This window comes from Mustelus asterias, chromosome 11 (assembly GCF_964213995.1).
Source record: "Mustelus asterias chromosome 11, sMusAst1.hap1.1, whole genome shotgun sequence".
NCBI classification, from domain to species: Eukaryota; Metazoa; Chordata; class Chondrichthyes; order Carcharhiniformes; family Triakidae; genus Mustelus; species Mustelus asterias.
This window is the reverse complement of record NC_135811.1, coordinates 35,624,747-35,640,363: the sequence shown is the minus strand read 5'-3', so window position 1 is coordinate 35,640,363 and position 15,617 is coordinate 35,624,747. Positions and strand designations below refer to the sequence as shown.

The following is a 15,617-nucleotide window of genomic DNA, read 5'->3' as shown; positions in this document are numbered from 1 at the left end:
TGTCACTTGATACGGAAATCAACACACACACTACAAAAGCTACAGCTGTTATGTTAAGCTGAGTAAAAGTGTGGAACAACAGCAACCTGACTGAAAACATCAAACTGGAAATCTACCAAGCTTGTGTCCTCAGTGCATTGTTCCACAGTGGTGAGACCTGGACAACGTATGATAGGCAAAGTCCTTCTGTACAGTGAACTGGCTACTGGGTCATGACTTCTAGGCATTCACACCTCTGCTACAAGGGCACCTGTAAGTGAGATATGAAGATGGCAGATACTGATACTGATAACTGGTAGACAGTCACTGATGGCCAGGATTTCTGGATGCAGACTGGAAGGGCATTGGAAGAGCAGAAATGAAAGTTGGCTGAGAAGAGGGCTAGAGAAAACAGGCCAGGGGATTGTACACCTTGAGGCTTCTGAGTCACAGGCCATGCTTAGCTGACCATCATGGCACAAACCATCATATGAGGTGAAAGGCTTCCACATCCCACCCTGTTTGATGTTATCACTGTTGTTGGACACCTGGAGAGACTCTTTATTTGCTGTCAAATTCAAACTAATGTCAGGAAAGATGAAATTCATGCCACTGAGATTGTTAGATCTTTGTAGACATCTCCCTTCAAGTTAGTAATGAGCAACATCACTTCGTTGCTGACCACAAAATCCAGATGTGGAGATGCCGGCGTTGGACTGGGGTAAACACAGTAAGAAGTTTAACAACACCAGGTTAAAGTCCAACAGGTTTATTTGGTAGCAAAAGCCACACAAGCTTTCGAGGCTTTGAGCCCCTTCTTCAGGTGAGTGGGAATTCTGTTCACAAACAGAACTTATAAAGACACAGACTCAATTTTCATGAATAATGGTTGGAATGCGAATACTTACAACTAATCCAGTCTTTAAGAAACAAAACAATGGGAGTGGAGAGAGCATCAAGACAGGCTACAAAGATGTGTATTGTCTCCAGACAAGACAGCCAGTGAAACTCGGCAGGTCCACGCAACTGTGGGAGTTACAAATAGTGTGACATAAACCCAATATCCCGGTTGAGACCGTCCTTGTGTGTGCGGAACTTGGCTATCAGTTTCTGCTCAGCGACTCTGCGCTGTCGTGTGTCGCGAAGGCCGCCTTGGAGAACGCTTACCCGAATATCAGAGGCCGAATGCACGTGACCGCTGAAGTGCTCCCCAACAGGAAGAGAACAGTCTTGCCTGGTGATTGTCGAGTGGTGTTCATTCATCCGTTGTCGCAGCGTCTGCATAGTTTCCCCATGGTACATTGGTACATCCCCAATGTACCATGGGGAAACTATGCAGACGCTGCGACAACGGATGAATGAACACCGCTCGACAATCACCAGGCAAGACTGTTCTCTTCCTGTTGGGGAGCACTTCAGCGGTCACGGGCATTCGGCCTCTGATATTCGGGTAAGCGTTCTCCAAGGCGGCCTTCGCGACACACGACAGCGCAGAGTCGCTGAGCAGAAACTGATAGCCAAGTTCCGCACACACAAGGACGGCCTCAACCGGGATATTGGGTTTATGTCACACTATTTGTAACTCCCACAGTTGCGTGGACCTGCAGAGTTTCACTGGCTGTCTTGTCTGGAGACAATACACATCTTTTTAGCCTGTCTTGATGCTCTCTCCACTCCCATTGTTTTGTTTCTTAAAGACTGGATTAGTTGTAAGTATTCGCATTCCAACCATTATTCATGTAAATTGAGTCTGTGTCTTTATAAGTTCTGTTTGTGAACAGAATTCCCACTCACCTGAAGAAGGGGCTCAGAGCCTCGAAAGCTTGTGTGGCTTTTGCTACCAAATAAACCTGTTGGACTTTAACCTGGTGTTGTTAAACTTCTTACTACACAAAATCCAGACCATTATATCAGTCTCCTAATCAAATGCCAGGAATTTTGATCCACTTAGCAACATTTCCAATCTTACAGCACAAAAGAAGTTTCAAATATAACATTTCAGCTATTTAACATTTTATGTGCATATTATATGTATTAGTTAATATTTAAAACTCAGCAGCAGAATCTGTTGGCTAAAGTACATATTTTTTGTCTCCTTATTTGACGGTGTAGACCTAAATGAGGTGGATTTTTTTTTATGTCCCTTCAGTTTGAAAGGCAAAAGAATGGACAGGCTGCATTTTCTGTCTTTTGTGTAGACTGGAATTGGTATTGGGTACAGTGTCAGTACTGTACAATCCCAGAGTCTACTGATGTTTGCTTCCGAGTTGTCTTTGGAGGAGGAGGAGGAGGCGTCTTGCTTGGTAGAGGTGGTGGGAGCTGTTGGAAAGAAAATCACTTTGGTGAGCTGTTCATTTCTCATTTACAGAATCTTTAACAGTGACCTTGGCTTAAATTGAATATTGAGCATTGGATGGCCTTAAATATATTTAATGCTATCAACTTATGACAAAGCTACAAGTACACCAGGATAAAGCACAGCATTGATTTTGCTATTTGCTATAACTTTTTTAAACTGTTAAACGTCATCATTTTTTCTATTATGCAGAACACATCTAACTCAGAAATTACTTTGAAAATTACAGTGAGAACTGGACTTATGTGCAATGATACTGCAACTTCAGATGAGGGGCAGATGTGCAGTTAAACATGGAAATCCAAACGTTGGTGTCAAAGTTGCACTGTGAATTTTGCAAAAATAGCATCTCGCTTTCTGTCTCACCACTGAAAGGCAGAGAATGGTGTGATAGTGCTATATTTATACAGTAGATATGAATTAAATGTCAGAGTAAGTTAAGTTTTGTCTATTTCACTCTAAAGTACCCTTTTAGCACTGTGATAAATATTGAATATACTCTGGCTCTGAAAGTGTACGATTACAAGCATGAACTCTTATTCCATCACATTTTAATTGTTCATTTTAAAAATATAAAAATTGAAATTGTTATAATTCTTTATTTTTCTTCTTTCAGCCACTTTCTTCTCTCTGAATCCAACCTTTATTTCTCTATTTTTTGTACCTGATTTGGCAGTTAATTGACCCCCCCCCCCCCTCTGTTCTACAACAGCAAATTGTGGGCAATATATTTATCGAAATGTAGAATCAATTTTATTGAGAAAGTTTTGAAGTTTGGTTAAGTTTCTATTATTGTTAGATGTTAGTGGTTCAAAAGTAAGTTCAATAAATTTAAAGAGATTAATCTAAGACTGGTTTTGCTATATTGATAAAGGTTGTTTATATCAACTTATCAACAAATAACTTGTAACTTTACACAGTTTTATTCCAGTAATTTGATAAAGTGGTTGCTGGAAAAACTAAATTGAACATTTATCAGAATAGTAAGGAGGTGATTTTTAGCCCATGTTCGCCATCTGAGAGAATGGTGACACAGACTTAAAATCTGGAGAGAACTGGGAAATAGAGAGATCGCGCTCTGCGATTTTCTCTGCCCCCCCCCCCCCCCACTGGTGACATAGTGAGGTTCACACTCACAAAGGGGAAAAATCTCATTTGAATGTATTTTAATATATTTGAATATTAACCCCCCCCCCCCCCCCAATATATTCTCCCCTCGCCGTATTTTCAAACCTCGTCGACGTGACTTTAGAACAGGTTCACCCAGCCATGACTATTAGTGGTGGTGGTGGTGGTGGAGGAGATGCCGGCGATGACTGTTGGTTGGTGGGATTGTGTGTTAGCGTTGGCGGGGAAGGGGATGCTGCTGTTGATCGTGGGGGGTGTGTGTGTGTGTGGGGGGGAGGGGGTGGGGGGGAAGATGCCGGCGTTGATTGGGGAGAGGCTGGGGGGGGGGGGGGTTAGTTTAAAAAAATGATTATGAAAAGAACAGAGAAGTATTGCTTGTTAACTTTAGATCGTCGTTACCCTGGGTTGATGTAGGGATGGTGTGATAGAAGTGGCGAATTCTTGACTTTCAGTCAGTGTTCCGTAATCACCACTGTTGCCTTTAACAGGAAGTGGAGGTGGTATTCCAGTCTGCTCAGGATTATCTGCGCCATTAAGATCCACATCTAGAAAGAATAGATTGAGGTTATTTTGGAATTTTAATCATGATCTATTTGGACTGTAGCGTTTTCTCCTGGATACAAAAATATATTGTAAAATGCAATTTATTTGATTACTTTCTGAGAGACACGAACTAGCCTAACAAAATAGTGTGTAAAATGGCAAGTACATAAATTATAAGAATATTCAGGAATATAACACATTTGCAAACGGCTTACAGTATCCTGTGAAAATGATCTTATGGAGGAAAATCAACAAGAGTCAAATTTTTTTTTTTACAATAAGCACCATATGCTCCAAGAGTAATTTATGAACTGTAGCAGTAGAAATTCTACTCAAGTTTGGCCAGCAACATGTAAGTGTGGCAAGTTACATAATTATATCAAATAACACTTCTAGCTATACCAAATAATTTTAATAGCTTAACCGTATGTGACTAATTTGAATCTAAATAATAATAAAATCTCAGGAACATTTCAGAGTGCCAAAATCTGGTTCATTTTTGACTTATTCCTTCTATATTGAACTCTAAATGATGCAGAATTTACTCCCATACATTCAGAGATGTTATCATATGTAGCTGGAATTGCTCTTTTCAGCATAGGCTAGATATTTTGTTTATTTTTGATGAATATATGTTATCTTATATATATCAGTTTTGCTCATCTTGTATCTGGAATTGCAAAGGAAAGATGTTTTTCTACATTTCTTCCAATTATTTCTATTTTGTACACACACAAACACAATGGCCTTGCTATTTCTCTCTCTCACTAACATAGACACATTATTTGATCAGAGGCTTTGTTATATTTTTGAGTAAGATAATGCACAGCTGTTTCTGCCCAGGTATAAAAGACAGTGCTGCCTTCAATTTTTTTGTCATTTATCAAGTTTTCAATACATACAAACATACATGTTTAACTGAACAAATCAAATGAACAAAATATTTGAAATTATAGGCTTATTCCCACTTGTTTTGATGATCCTATTACAAATTAATCTTGCATGGCAAAATTGATTACAGAGAGTGCTAATTAAAGAAATTACTAAACAATATAATTATTGTTGCAACACTAGCTAGTAGCCACAATCTTACGTAATGTGTTTCAGTCTTGAGCTTCACTGTGCTGCTCTATGTACAGAATTCATACACCATGGGCGTAATTTTTCGCTGGCAGGAAAAGCGGAGGGCAGCCGCCTTGCCAGGTTTCCCACTGCATTTTCAAACACTTCGAAAAAATAAAGGAAAAGGGCGGATCCCACAGTGTCATGCTGGCAGGGCAGGCTCATTCAGCAACCCTGGCTCCAGAGAGGTCGGTCGTGCACCGATCCAAAAAAAATTAGACGATAAAAAAGAACTACCCCCCCCTCCCCCAATGGACATGGAGCCCTACACCCCACGGACACGGGAACCCACGACACCCAATGGACACAGGACAGCCCCCTAACGACACTGTACTGCTACCCCATGGACACATGACCCCCTCCCCCCACTGACCAACTCATGGAAGATCCCTGGCAGTGCCAAGGTACTGCTCAGGCATGACCATCTCCCCCTAAGGCCTGTACTTATCTGTGCACTCGCGACAGGGACTGTTCGCTGGGTTCCTGTTTGTCAGGACCTGTTGTAAACTCTGCGAAATGACGTTAACGATCTCAACAGGAAATCCCGCCAGTGTAAGCGACATTTTGAGATTCCCTTTGGATTCTCTGCCACTCCGGTTTTTCCACCTGCTGAAATCGGGGGTGCAAAATTCTGCCCCCCCACCCCGATCTGGATTTTGTGTCTAGTGGTGAAGGAAGGGTGTACACTGCTGAGCTCAAAAGAAGTCTCACTGACAGAAGTAACAATCTGTGTTGACAGAACTTTCATTTTCTTGTTGTGAATTTGATTGTAGCATTTTTCGGCAGGGCTCCCAGAGTTAAGCTACAGTGATGTCATCATGTTATTCAAGCAGTCAATTACATTAAAGAATATTCACAGGCAGTGAAGCAGGAAATTAATAAGTAAATCACGTTTTATTAATTTTACATATTTTTCAGGGCCAGATTGGTTGTTCGGCAGTAGTTATTACCCAGATTATAAACAGTTCCACTTCACTGAACAGGACTTAACTTTTTATGAGGTTTCTTACAGTGACACAGGAATTGAAAATAGGACATTCTTGTCAGATCAGCTTATTTCACTGGTGGTGGTTCACTGCGCAGCCTGTGGCATAATAGTGAAAGACAGTTCGCAACTTCAGGATGTGTGTGTTAATCTGCGTACGTGGTCAGATTCAGTGAGTAATGGTCACCATCAAAAACCCTCTAATTTCCAGGTCAGTGCTATTCATAAGTGGGATAATTCCCAATAACTATCCTTGGATTTTCACCTTCGTGGACCCTCATGGATAACAAGCAGAACAATCAGCCGGAACGGACAATTGCCCTTCTTGCCTGTGAATTCAGGCACTTCAACACTGATATCCCTGCCCTGCAAGAGACCCGAAGAACAGCTGAAGGAAGAAGGGGGTGGTTACAACTTCTTCTGGAGAGGAAAACATGAGGATCAGTTCAGGATGCATGGAATCTCTATCAGCTATTCCTGAAAATCTGAAATCCCTGCCAGGTTCAGGGACGCTGCCATCACCACCATCTTCAAGAAAGACAAAACAGACTGTGGAAAGTACTGAGGAACCTCTCTACTCTCCATCGCTGGGAAGATCATCGCCTGAATCCTCATTAGCCACCTTCTTCCAGTCTCTGAAGAAATCCTTCTGGAAAGCAGCGTGGCTTCTGACCAAACTGTGAAACAAGGTTATGATTTTCACTGCTTGACAACTTCAAAAGAAATACCAGGAACAACATCAACCACTCTACATGGCCTTCATTGATTTGACCAAGATGTTTGACTCAGTTAATTGAGAAGTGCTTTGGAAGACTCTGTCAAAGGCTGGCTGTCCGGAGGTGGAGAGGCAGTGGTGTAGTGGTATCGTCACTGGATTAGTAATCCAGAGACCCAAGATAATGCTTTGGGGATCCGGGTTCGAATCCCACCATGGTACTTGATGAAATTTGAATTCAATAAAAATCCGGAATTAAATGTCTGGTGATAACCATGAAACTGTTGCTAACTGTCATAAAACCACATCTGGTTCACTAATGTCTGTTAAGGAAGGAAATCTGCCAGTCTGACCTGGTCTGGCCTACATGTGACTCCAGATCCACAGCAATGAGATTGATTTTCTCGAAAATGGCCTAGCAGATCGCTCAGTTTAAGGAATGGGCAATAAATGCTGGTGGCCCAGCAATGTCCACGTCCCCTGAACAAATTAAGAAAAATAAATTCATCAACATCCTCTGACTCCTCCACAACAAGATGTCCGTGGAGGAAACATGACAGAAATATTACTGGAGTCAAGCAGGGATGTGTCATCACCCAACCCCTCTTCTCCATCTTCATTACGACTATCCTTCGCCTTGACATGAACAAGCTTCCCAGTGGAGGGGACATCATTTACAGGATGCTCGGAAATCTTTTCAACCTCAACCGATTGAAATCCAAGGACGAAACAACACTGACATCGCTCGTAGAACTTGAGAATGCAGATGACAACGCTATCTCTGCTCTCTTGAAAGAGAAACACCAAGCCACGCTTGATGCCTTTGTGGAAGCATACTGAAGAATTGTCTGAGTCTCAACCTCAACACCTAAGGATGAGAGTCTTTGACCACTGCGACATCTGTACTGATACTAAGGTCCTCCTGTACAAGACAGTCATCCTCCTAATTCTTCTATATGCTCATAAACTTGGACCACCTACAGATGCCACCTGAAGGCCCTGGAGAGATACCACCAGTGCTGTCTGAGATGGATTCTCCACATCAGCTGGGAGGACAGGCACACTAACATCAGCATCCTTGAAGGAGTCAAAAGCACCAGCATTGAGGCCATGGTAATCTGAAACTAACTCTGCTAGGCCAGCCACATGCTTAGAATGCTCAAGTCCTGACTGCTAAAGCAAATCTTCTTCGCCCCAGCTCAAGGTAGGCACCCAAACAAGAGGAAGACATAGGAAATGCTTCAAAGACACTCTGAAAGCTCACCTCAAGAAATGCCTGGAAACCCTTGCTCAGAAGAAACCTACTTAGAGGAACCTCTTGATCAAAGGGACACAACTCTTCGAGAATATCCGACTGCAAGATGAGGTCTGGAAAGGAGCCTCAGAAAGGAAAACCAGAGATCTCGAGTCCAAGGACCAATTCCACCTCTCAGACACAACTGCCAATTGTGCAGTCAGAGATGTGGCTTGGGCTCATCAGCCACGCAAGGACCCATAGAACACATGGCCAGTGACACGGAGTTTCTTAGTTGGACAATCATACTCATCAGTGACTGGTCGCCAAAGAGGAAGAGTTTACAATAAAACTAAGATTCAATAAATCAACATTGCCATTGACAGAAAAATGTGGGTAATTATAGATTTGGTTTCCACTACTTTTCCAGGTAAGACATTCCAATTCCCAATAGTACCCTATTTAAAAATAAATGCTCCGTATTGCTCCCTTTCTTCTTTTGCCTTCTACATCACTTACACACCCAATGGCGGAAATAGATTTTTCCCCTTGTCACGATGGGACGGCACGGTGGCACAGTGGTTAGCACTGCTGCCTCACAGCGCCAGGGACCTGGGTTCGATTTCCGGCTTGGGTCACTGTCTGTGTGGAGTTTGCACGTTCTCCCCCGTGTCTGCATGGGTTTCCTCTGGGTGCTCCAGTTTCCTCCCACAGTCTGAAATTGACTCGAACAGGTGCCGGAATGTGGCAACTAGGGGAATTTCACAGTAACTTCATTGCAGTGTTAATGTAAGCCTTACTCGTGATTAATAAATAAACTTTAACTTTAATCCCAGTTTATAATACTAAACAAGTCAGGTCCCAGATTAAAACCTGGCTTGAAGATCCTAACTTGCTTTTTGCTTTTTTAGAAACTGTGGAGGAAATTTACTGAACAAATTCACAGGAGTTTACTATTAACATAAAGAATAAAATAATTATTAAACAAGGAATAAAAAAAACTATATTTTACCAGATGAAAGAGTTGGAAAGAACTTAATCCAAACACTAGAAAATGATTCAAATTAACACTATTCCTTCTATCCCAGCAATATCCTTACGAACACAAAAATCCAGTGAAGATTTATCACAATCTTTATAACAAGGTATCTTACTTGGGCTGATCCAGTTGCAAACAATTTCCTTCTGATGGATTTTTGAACATTCTCTAGATGCTTTTTCCCCAGATGGTATCTCTCACTGAGACACACAAAACAAACTCACTATTACTTCATCTGTAGATCAAACACAAGCTCCCTAAACTCTAACCCTGGTGGACCTTGCAACATTTTTTATCAGAGAACTTAGAACTTCCAAGATGTAGGAGCAGAGGGTGGCCATTCGGCCTATTCTGTCTTCTCTCTCTGAGATAAACTTCTTTTCTATCTTTTTGTGTGTCTCTATGTTTTATTGCACCCCTGCTGCTAGGCAACAACAGTTTTTTCTACTTTGTGTTTTCCCCCCAAATCTTTAAACCTTTGTAACCCATCTCTTCATTTCAAGGGTTGTAAAACATATTAAAAATGCATGCATACAACAAATCCAAAACTTGACCTTTTTGTTAGGAGGCCCTCTATAGGCTTCCTCACACCAAGTTCACAAAAAAGCTAAATGGAAATAAAACTATGTTCCACTTTCCTTAACACACAAATACACATTAAACTTGAACTTATACACTGCTCCCACACCCTATCATATTGAAACTTCTAATAACACTGAATGCTTATATCAGACATCCTCTTAATCTTTTTATTCCATTGAAAAGAGACCTGGTTTTTCTAGACTCTTATAGCTAAAGCCTCTCATCCCTACAATATTGCAATAAATTGCTTCTGTAATCTCTACATAATCCAAACCTCTTCCTGAACTAGTTTTCTCAGATTGGGAGCACCATATCCTAGCTACAGCCGCATAAATGATTCGTATTGTTTCAGCGTTATGTCTTTGTTCTTGTAGTCTATGCCATTATATCTAAAAAACTCACTTTCATTAAATAAAAAATAATTGTTTTATTATGTACCGTTTAACTTTAAAATATATATACGCATTATGGTGCATTTAATTTCACCCATCCAAAAATATCCTAAATTGCTCCTATTCTGGTAACTGTTTCTGAGCAAATATCAGAGATTTTGCCTCTACCGCTCTTACTGGCAGACTGTTACATACATTATCACAGTGTAAAGAAAAATGCTAACATCAGTTCCAAATTTACTTTTTACTACTAGTTTGAACTCCATCACCTTATCCTATTCTTGATAGCTTTATTCAAATATTCACAATCTCCCTTTTCCAATTCTTTAACTATCGCCATACTGTTAGCTTTTAGATGCCTCCTTTCCAGGTTGCAAATCTTCTCTTGTATCTTCCCTCATAACTGAGACATTTGCCATTATGGATCCGCCTTGTGCCTCTAGGCCTTGAATTAATCCCTTATGTCTTTGTGACTAAAACTAAGCACGCTGCTTGACCTGCAGTTTGTCTTGCACACTAAGTAGTTTGTCCAAAGTTAATTTGCATTCTATTGTTTTAGTTTTGCTGTTCTGCACTCTATTGGCTTTATTGAAAGCATTTATTGGATACATCGGTCGAGAATTTTAATTGCACTTGAAAATGGGCAAGTATTGCACACTCTTGTTTCTGTGAGCATAAGGACAACATGTAATTTATACAGGGATCTTATATAATGAGCCAGGCCTGCAGCTATTGCTACCTTTGCTGATTATTGGCTATAGACTTGTCTTGGGAGGCAAAAAATTGAGTTCACTGATGGTAGCTGAAGTCACCAGCAACAGTTGGAAGGGATGTTCACTGGTTACTGACAGCACTGAAGCATCATCAAAGGCTAAAATACTTAGAAGCACAGAAAGTGTGTATAGGTTTTCAATTGCATTGATGGAGGTCCTGATCCATGGTGCACTTTTTCACTTAGAGGGTTGTAGAAATCTGTAACTCTCCCCTCCATTGGCTATGGTTGCTGGAACAATTGAAGCTTTCAAGACTATGATTGCTAGATTCTTATTAGATAAAGGTATTAAGGTACATAGTGGGCAAATGGAGTTGAGGTATAGATCAGTCACAGTTTAACTGAATGGCATAGGAGGCTTGAGGGCCTAATGAATTTCTCCTGTTCCAATGTTCTTTTCAACAATAACTCAGGAGACTTGAAAGATTACTGAAAAACACCTTGTGTTTTCTGGATATGCAATTGGGTTGATTAATCTTTGCATCAGACTGAAAGTCAAAGGCTTGTGATGATCCTTCCAATACTAGCTTCTCTGACTTTGTAAAGTTGGCTGAATAGGGAGAACCTTAATGGAGTTTATTAAATTGAACAAATCTGTAATAAATCCCTTAAAGGGATTTCTTGTGCTCATGCTTTGCTTTTCTATCATATCAGTAATGCTGGTTTTGATCGGCAAAGCAGAGTTATACAAGGATGGCTGTGGAGGTGGGATGCTTCAACTGCAGCATGTGGATGTTGATGGAGAATACTGCAATTCAGGATAAGTACAATTACAATAACTGTCTGCATCTTGAGGGACCTCAGCTCAGTTGTTGAGCTGGAATCAGAGATGTAGACATTGCATACAGAGGGAGAGAAGTAACTGGACACTTTAATCCAGGAGGCAGAGGCACCCCTTAGGTTAGGTACTGGTCAGGGATAGTTGTGTGTCACTGTGAGTCAAGCAGGCATCCTCAGGCGCAGTACTGGAGGAGCCTTTGTGTTGCTCTTTATCTAGCTGATACAATGTTCTTGTTGCAAGTGCTGATGAGGGCAATGGATGAGCAAATTGACCACAGCACTGTGGTATTGAAGCCCATTCAAGTAGAGGAGTAAAAAAGGATGTGCAAGTCGTAGGGTTTTAAGCACAGAAAGAGGCCTTTTGACCCATCATGTCAAAGTGGTAGGATAAAGTACAGTTAGGGGAATAGATACTGCTGTCTGCAGCCACAATTGGTGGTTCTGAATGTTATGTTGGCTTAGTGCTAAGTTTAGAAACACCTCCTCATGTTGAGAAAAAACTTGAAGGGGGAGGATTAAGTTGCTGGGTTCCATGTAGAAATCAACACCATGGGTAGAAATAGGAATGAGATTCTAATCAGAAAGTGTGAGGAGCTAGGGTACATAGAATCATAGAAGTCCTACAGTGCAGAAAGAGGCTATTCGGCTCATAGAACTGACAACAATCCCACCCAGGCCCAATGCCCATAACCCTGTCTAAACCAAAATGCAGAACTTCATAGGTAATAATTTCTAGAATGCTATCCAAGCCATGGATTAATTGACATAGGGTTAAACAGATTAGAAACTTAAATGCATGGCTGAAAGAACAGTGTAGAAGATAGGGGTTCATATCATGGCACTCTGCAAACAGAACTGGGAAAAGAGGGACAAAAACAGAAAATGCTGGAAAATCTCAGCAGATCTGGCAGCATCTGTAGGGAGAGAATAGAGCAAACATTTCGAGTCCAGCTGATGAAGGGTCATCTCCCCACAGGTGCTGTCAGATCTGCTGAGATTTTCCAGCGTTTTCTGTTTTTGTTTCAGATTCCAGCATCCTCCGTATTTTGCTTTTATCATGGGGAAAGTGGGAACTGTTCTCTTGGGATGGACGAGTGAATTGAGTGACTAGGGATTTTAAACCAATGAAGAGTGAGGTGGGAAGATTAAGAGAAGGATAAATTCAAACACAGTAACAGAAATGTCAAGGCTGTTTAATAGAATAACAATTTGAGTAAAAATAAGCAGTGGCTTAAGAAGAGACAAAAAGCAATAGGACATTATTGACTAAGATGGCATCAGGAAAAAATAGATGAAGTTAAAACTAAAGCCAAAGGCACAATACCTGAATGTGTAAACCATCAAATAAATTAATACCCTTGTACATAGTGCACTGGGAGATCAGGGTGCATGCTCAAAGTGCCCTCTAGCAGTCAGCACTCTGCTTGAATGGACTCCCAATCCCACTCCCCTTACCAGCAAGAATTACACTTTGCCTCATTTTTTTTTTTAAGTGCCATAAGATTGCGCTTGGGCGCATTTCTCTCCCGTTTTCACGTTTGTTCGGCACTTAGAATTTCTTTGGTAAGATTGGCCCTCACCACCCCACCACCACCTCAGTCTTTCACGAATGAGGAATACAATGAAATTACATCAGTAACAGAAAAGTATTAGAAAAATAAGCAATTGATATTAGATGAAGGGACAGAGTATATTGCTGCCAAATTTGCTGATGTACAAAAATAGGTTGGAAAGCAAATTCTGAGGAGGAAAGAGAATCAGCATACGGATAAAGTGAATAGGCAAACAAAATTCCAGATGGAGCATAATGTGGAAAAATGTGAGGTTATCAACTTTGATAGGAAGAATAAAAAAAGCAGATCATTATTTAAATGGGGTTAGACTAGTGAAAGCTGCGGTACAAAAGGATTCTCAAACATGCATCACAAAAGTTAGCATGCAGGTACAGAGGGTAATAAGGAAGGCAAATAGAATGTTGGCCTTTATTGCAAGGAAGATGGAGTATAAAAATAGGGAAGCCTTGTTGCAACCACATAGTCCAGTGGTGAGATCATAGCTGGAGTACTGCATATTGTTTAGGTCTCCTTATTTAAGGAGTGATATACTTGTATAGGAAACAGTTCAGAGAAACTTCACTCAGCTGATTCCTGGGATGACAGGTTGTCTTATGAGGTAAGGCTGAACAGGTTAGGCCTATACTCATTGGAATTTAGAAAAATGAGAACTAATCTGCCTGAAACATGTAAGATTCGGACAGGGCTTGATAGGGTAGATGCAGTGAGGATGTTTCCTGTCATAGAAGAATCTAGAATTACTGTGCATAATTTAAAATGACGGGCTCTCTGGTCTAAGACAGAGATGAGGAGGAATTTATTCTCTCGGTTGATCAACCATGATTTTATTGAAAGATGGAGCAGGTTCAAGGGGCTAAATGGTTTATTCCTGCTCTATTTTTTATGTTCTTATGTTTGACAAATCCTCAGACCTGATGGGATATGGGAATAGAATAAGAATATTAGATTGAGATCGATGATAATATTGAATGGTGGAGCAGCCTCAAATGACCTCCTCCTTTTTCTATTTCTTATGTTCATAAGAATCTGAACCATGACTTAGAATGTTGATAAACGCCTTAACAAATGTATGCAATCACTTGGCTATTGATTTTGGAACTGGATACTTTGGTTGCTTCACTGCTGAAAGCTGACTGGCATGCAGAGAATCTGACAAGTAAGTTAATTGTGGTTAATGGTGTAGGAGGTTGTGTTGGACCTTAGGCCTTTAAAAGCTCTTTGGTCAACTATGAGGGCCAATGTAGAATGTGCCTTGCTTGATGGATTTCTAAGGAATTAGGCTTATCACAGTGACCAATGTTTCATGCTTGCACCTATTTCCAATTTATCCTGGGCAAACAGTGTCTGATCAAGCATGACTCTGAAGTGTCTCCATGCAAAGTAAAAACTGGTTTGGGCTTGCTGGTGGTTAACGTTACCTTCCAACTATTAATTTGCTCATGAGATTGTGTGCTGCAATAGGAAGCAATGGAAATGGGTGTGCAGACAATGCTTTCAACAAGTAATGTGGGATTGGGATTGCCAAGGTCAAATTGACAAAAGTATCTCAGAAAGTTACGAGATGGCATGCGTTGTTATCATGCAATAGTGTTTGTAATTTAAATGTAAACCTAAAACAAGACTATTTATGTTTCAGCAAAACTTTATATCTTCTCTTAAAAATCAGTGCAATCGAATAGTTGACTGTTATGAAAAACAAAAAAATGCTTCTGAGATATATCACGATACTTACTCAGGACAGGCTGTAAGGAAAAAGATAACTTGGCTTTGGGAGTTACTGGAGTTTGCATTGGTGAAGAAGAAAACCGTTTATCAGGTGCCATTATGTTAATCACCTGGCTCTTTGGTCTCTGTGGCCTTAAAGGACTGATCTGAAAACAAGACATAAGTTGTTTAATGTAAAGAACTGCAGTGTGAATGAAATCAATTTGTTTTACAATGCATGAATGTCTTGTCATAATGATAAGTTAATATCCAGACAGAAGATGAGGATTTGCTACTTTGCTAATATGATACATTTGCTGCGTATTTGATAAAATGACATTAACATCACAATTCTTAAGTCCTAATTCTTCTATTTCTGTGGATACATGTACTGCTGTATTGGACCAGGCAGACCAGGAGGTCCCAAGTTTGATGTTTTTAAATTAGTGTTCCAAAATAGGAGAAAGAATCAGTCAAAAATTTTGTTTTGGAGTTAATTGGATTTGAGTTTGATGTCATCACTATCAGGCAATCAATGAACACAAATAATCTGGGATCACACATGAGAAATAGCAATGTGCATGAAGATTGGTAGCTCTTCTGCAAATATACCCAATAGGAGCAACCAATTTCAGAAAAGGAGGAAATGTTGGGAAGACAAAATCTTAAATCTCCATTTTATCTTAATCTATTTGATGCAATAGCAGGAACA

The 15,617-nt window shown here is 40.5% G+C and overlaps 1 protein-coding gene across 4 annotated transcripts in view; it reads right to left on the bottom strand.

The window, feature by feature from the left end:
* Positions 1 to 1,793: 1,793 nt before the first annotated feature.
* The window catches only part of dock1 (dedicator of cytokinesis 1), a 617,564-nt gene continuing 603,740 nt past the window's right edge, over positions 1,794 to 15,617 (bottom strand). For all 4 annotated transcript variants that reach the window (XM_078223434.1, XM_078223435.1, XM_078223436.1 and 1 more), the window contains 3 exons: positions 14,934 to 15,072; positions 3,863 to 4,008; positions 1,794 to 2,298 (listed from right to left, as the gene is read on the bottom strand). In XM_078223434.1, the coding sequence (XP_078079560.1) occupies positions 2,203 to 2,298; positions 3,863 to 4,008; positions 14,934 to 15,072 (381 nt within the window). In that variant the 3' untranslated portion in view covers positions 1,794 to 2,202. The remainder of the gene's footprint in view (positions 2,299 to 3,862; positions 4,009 to 14,933; positions 15,073 to 15,617) is intronic.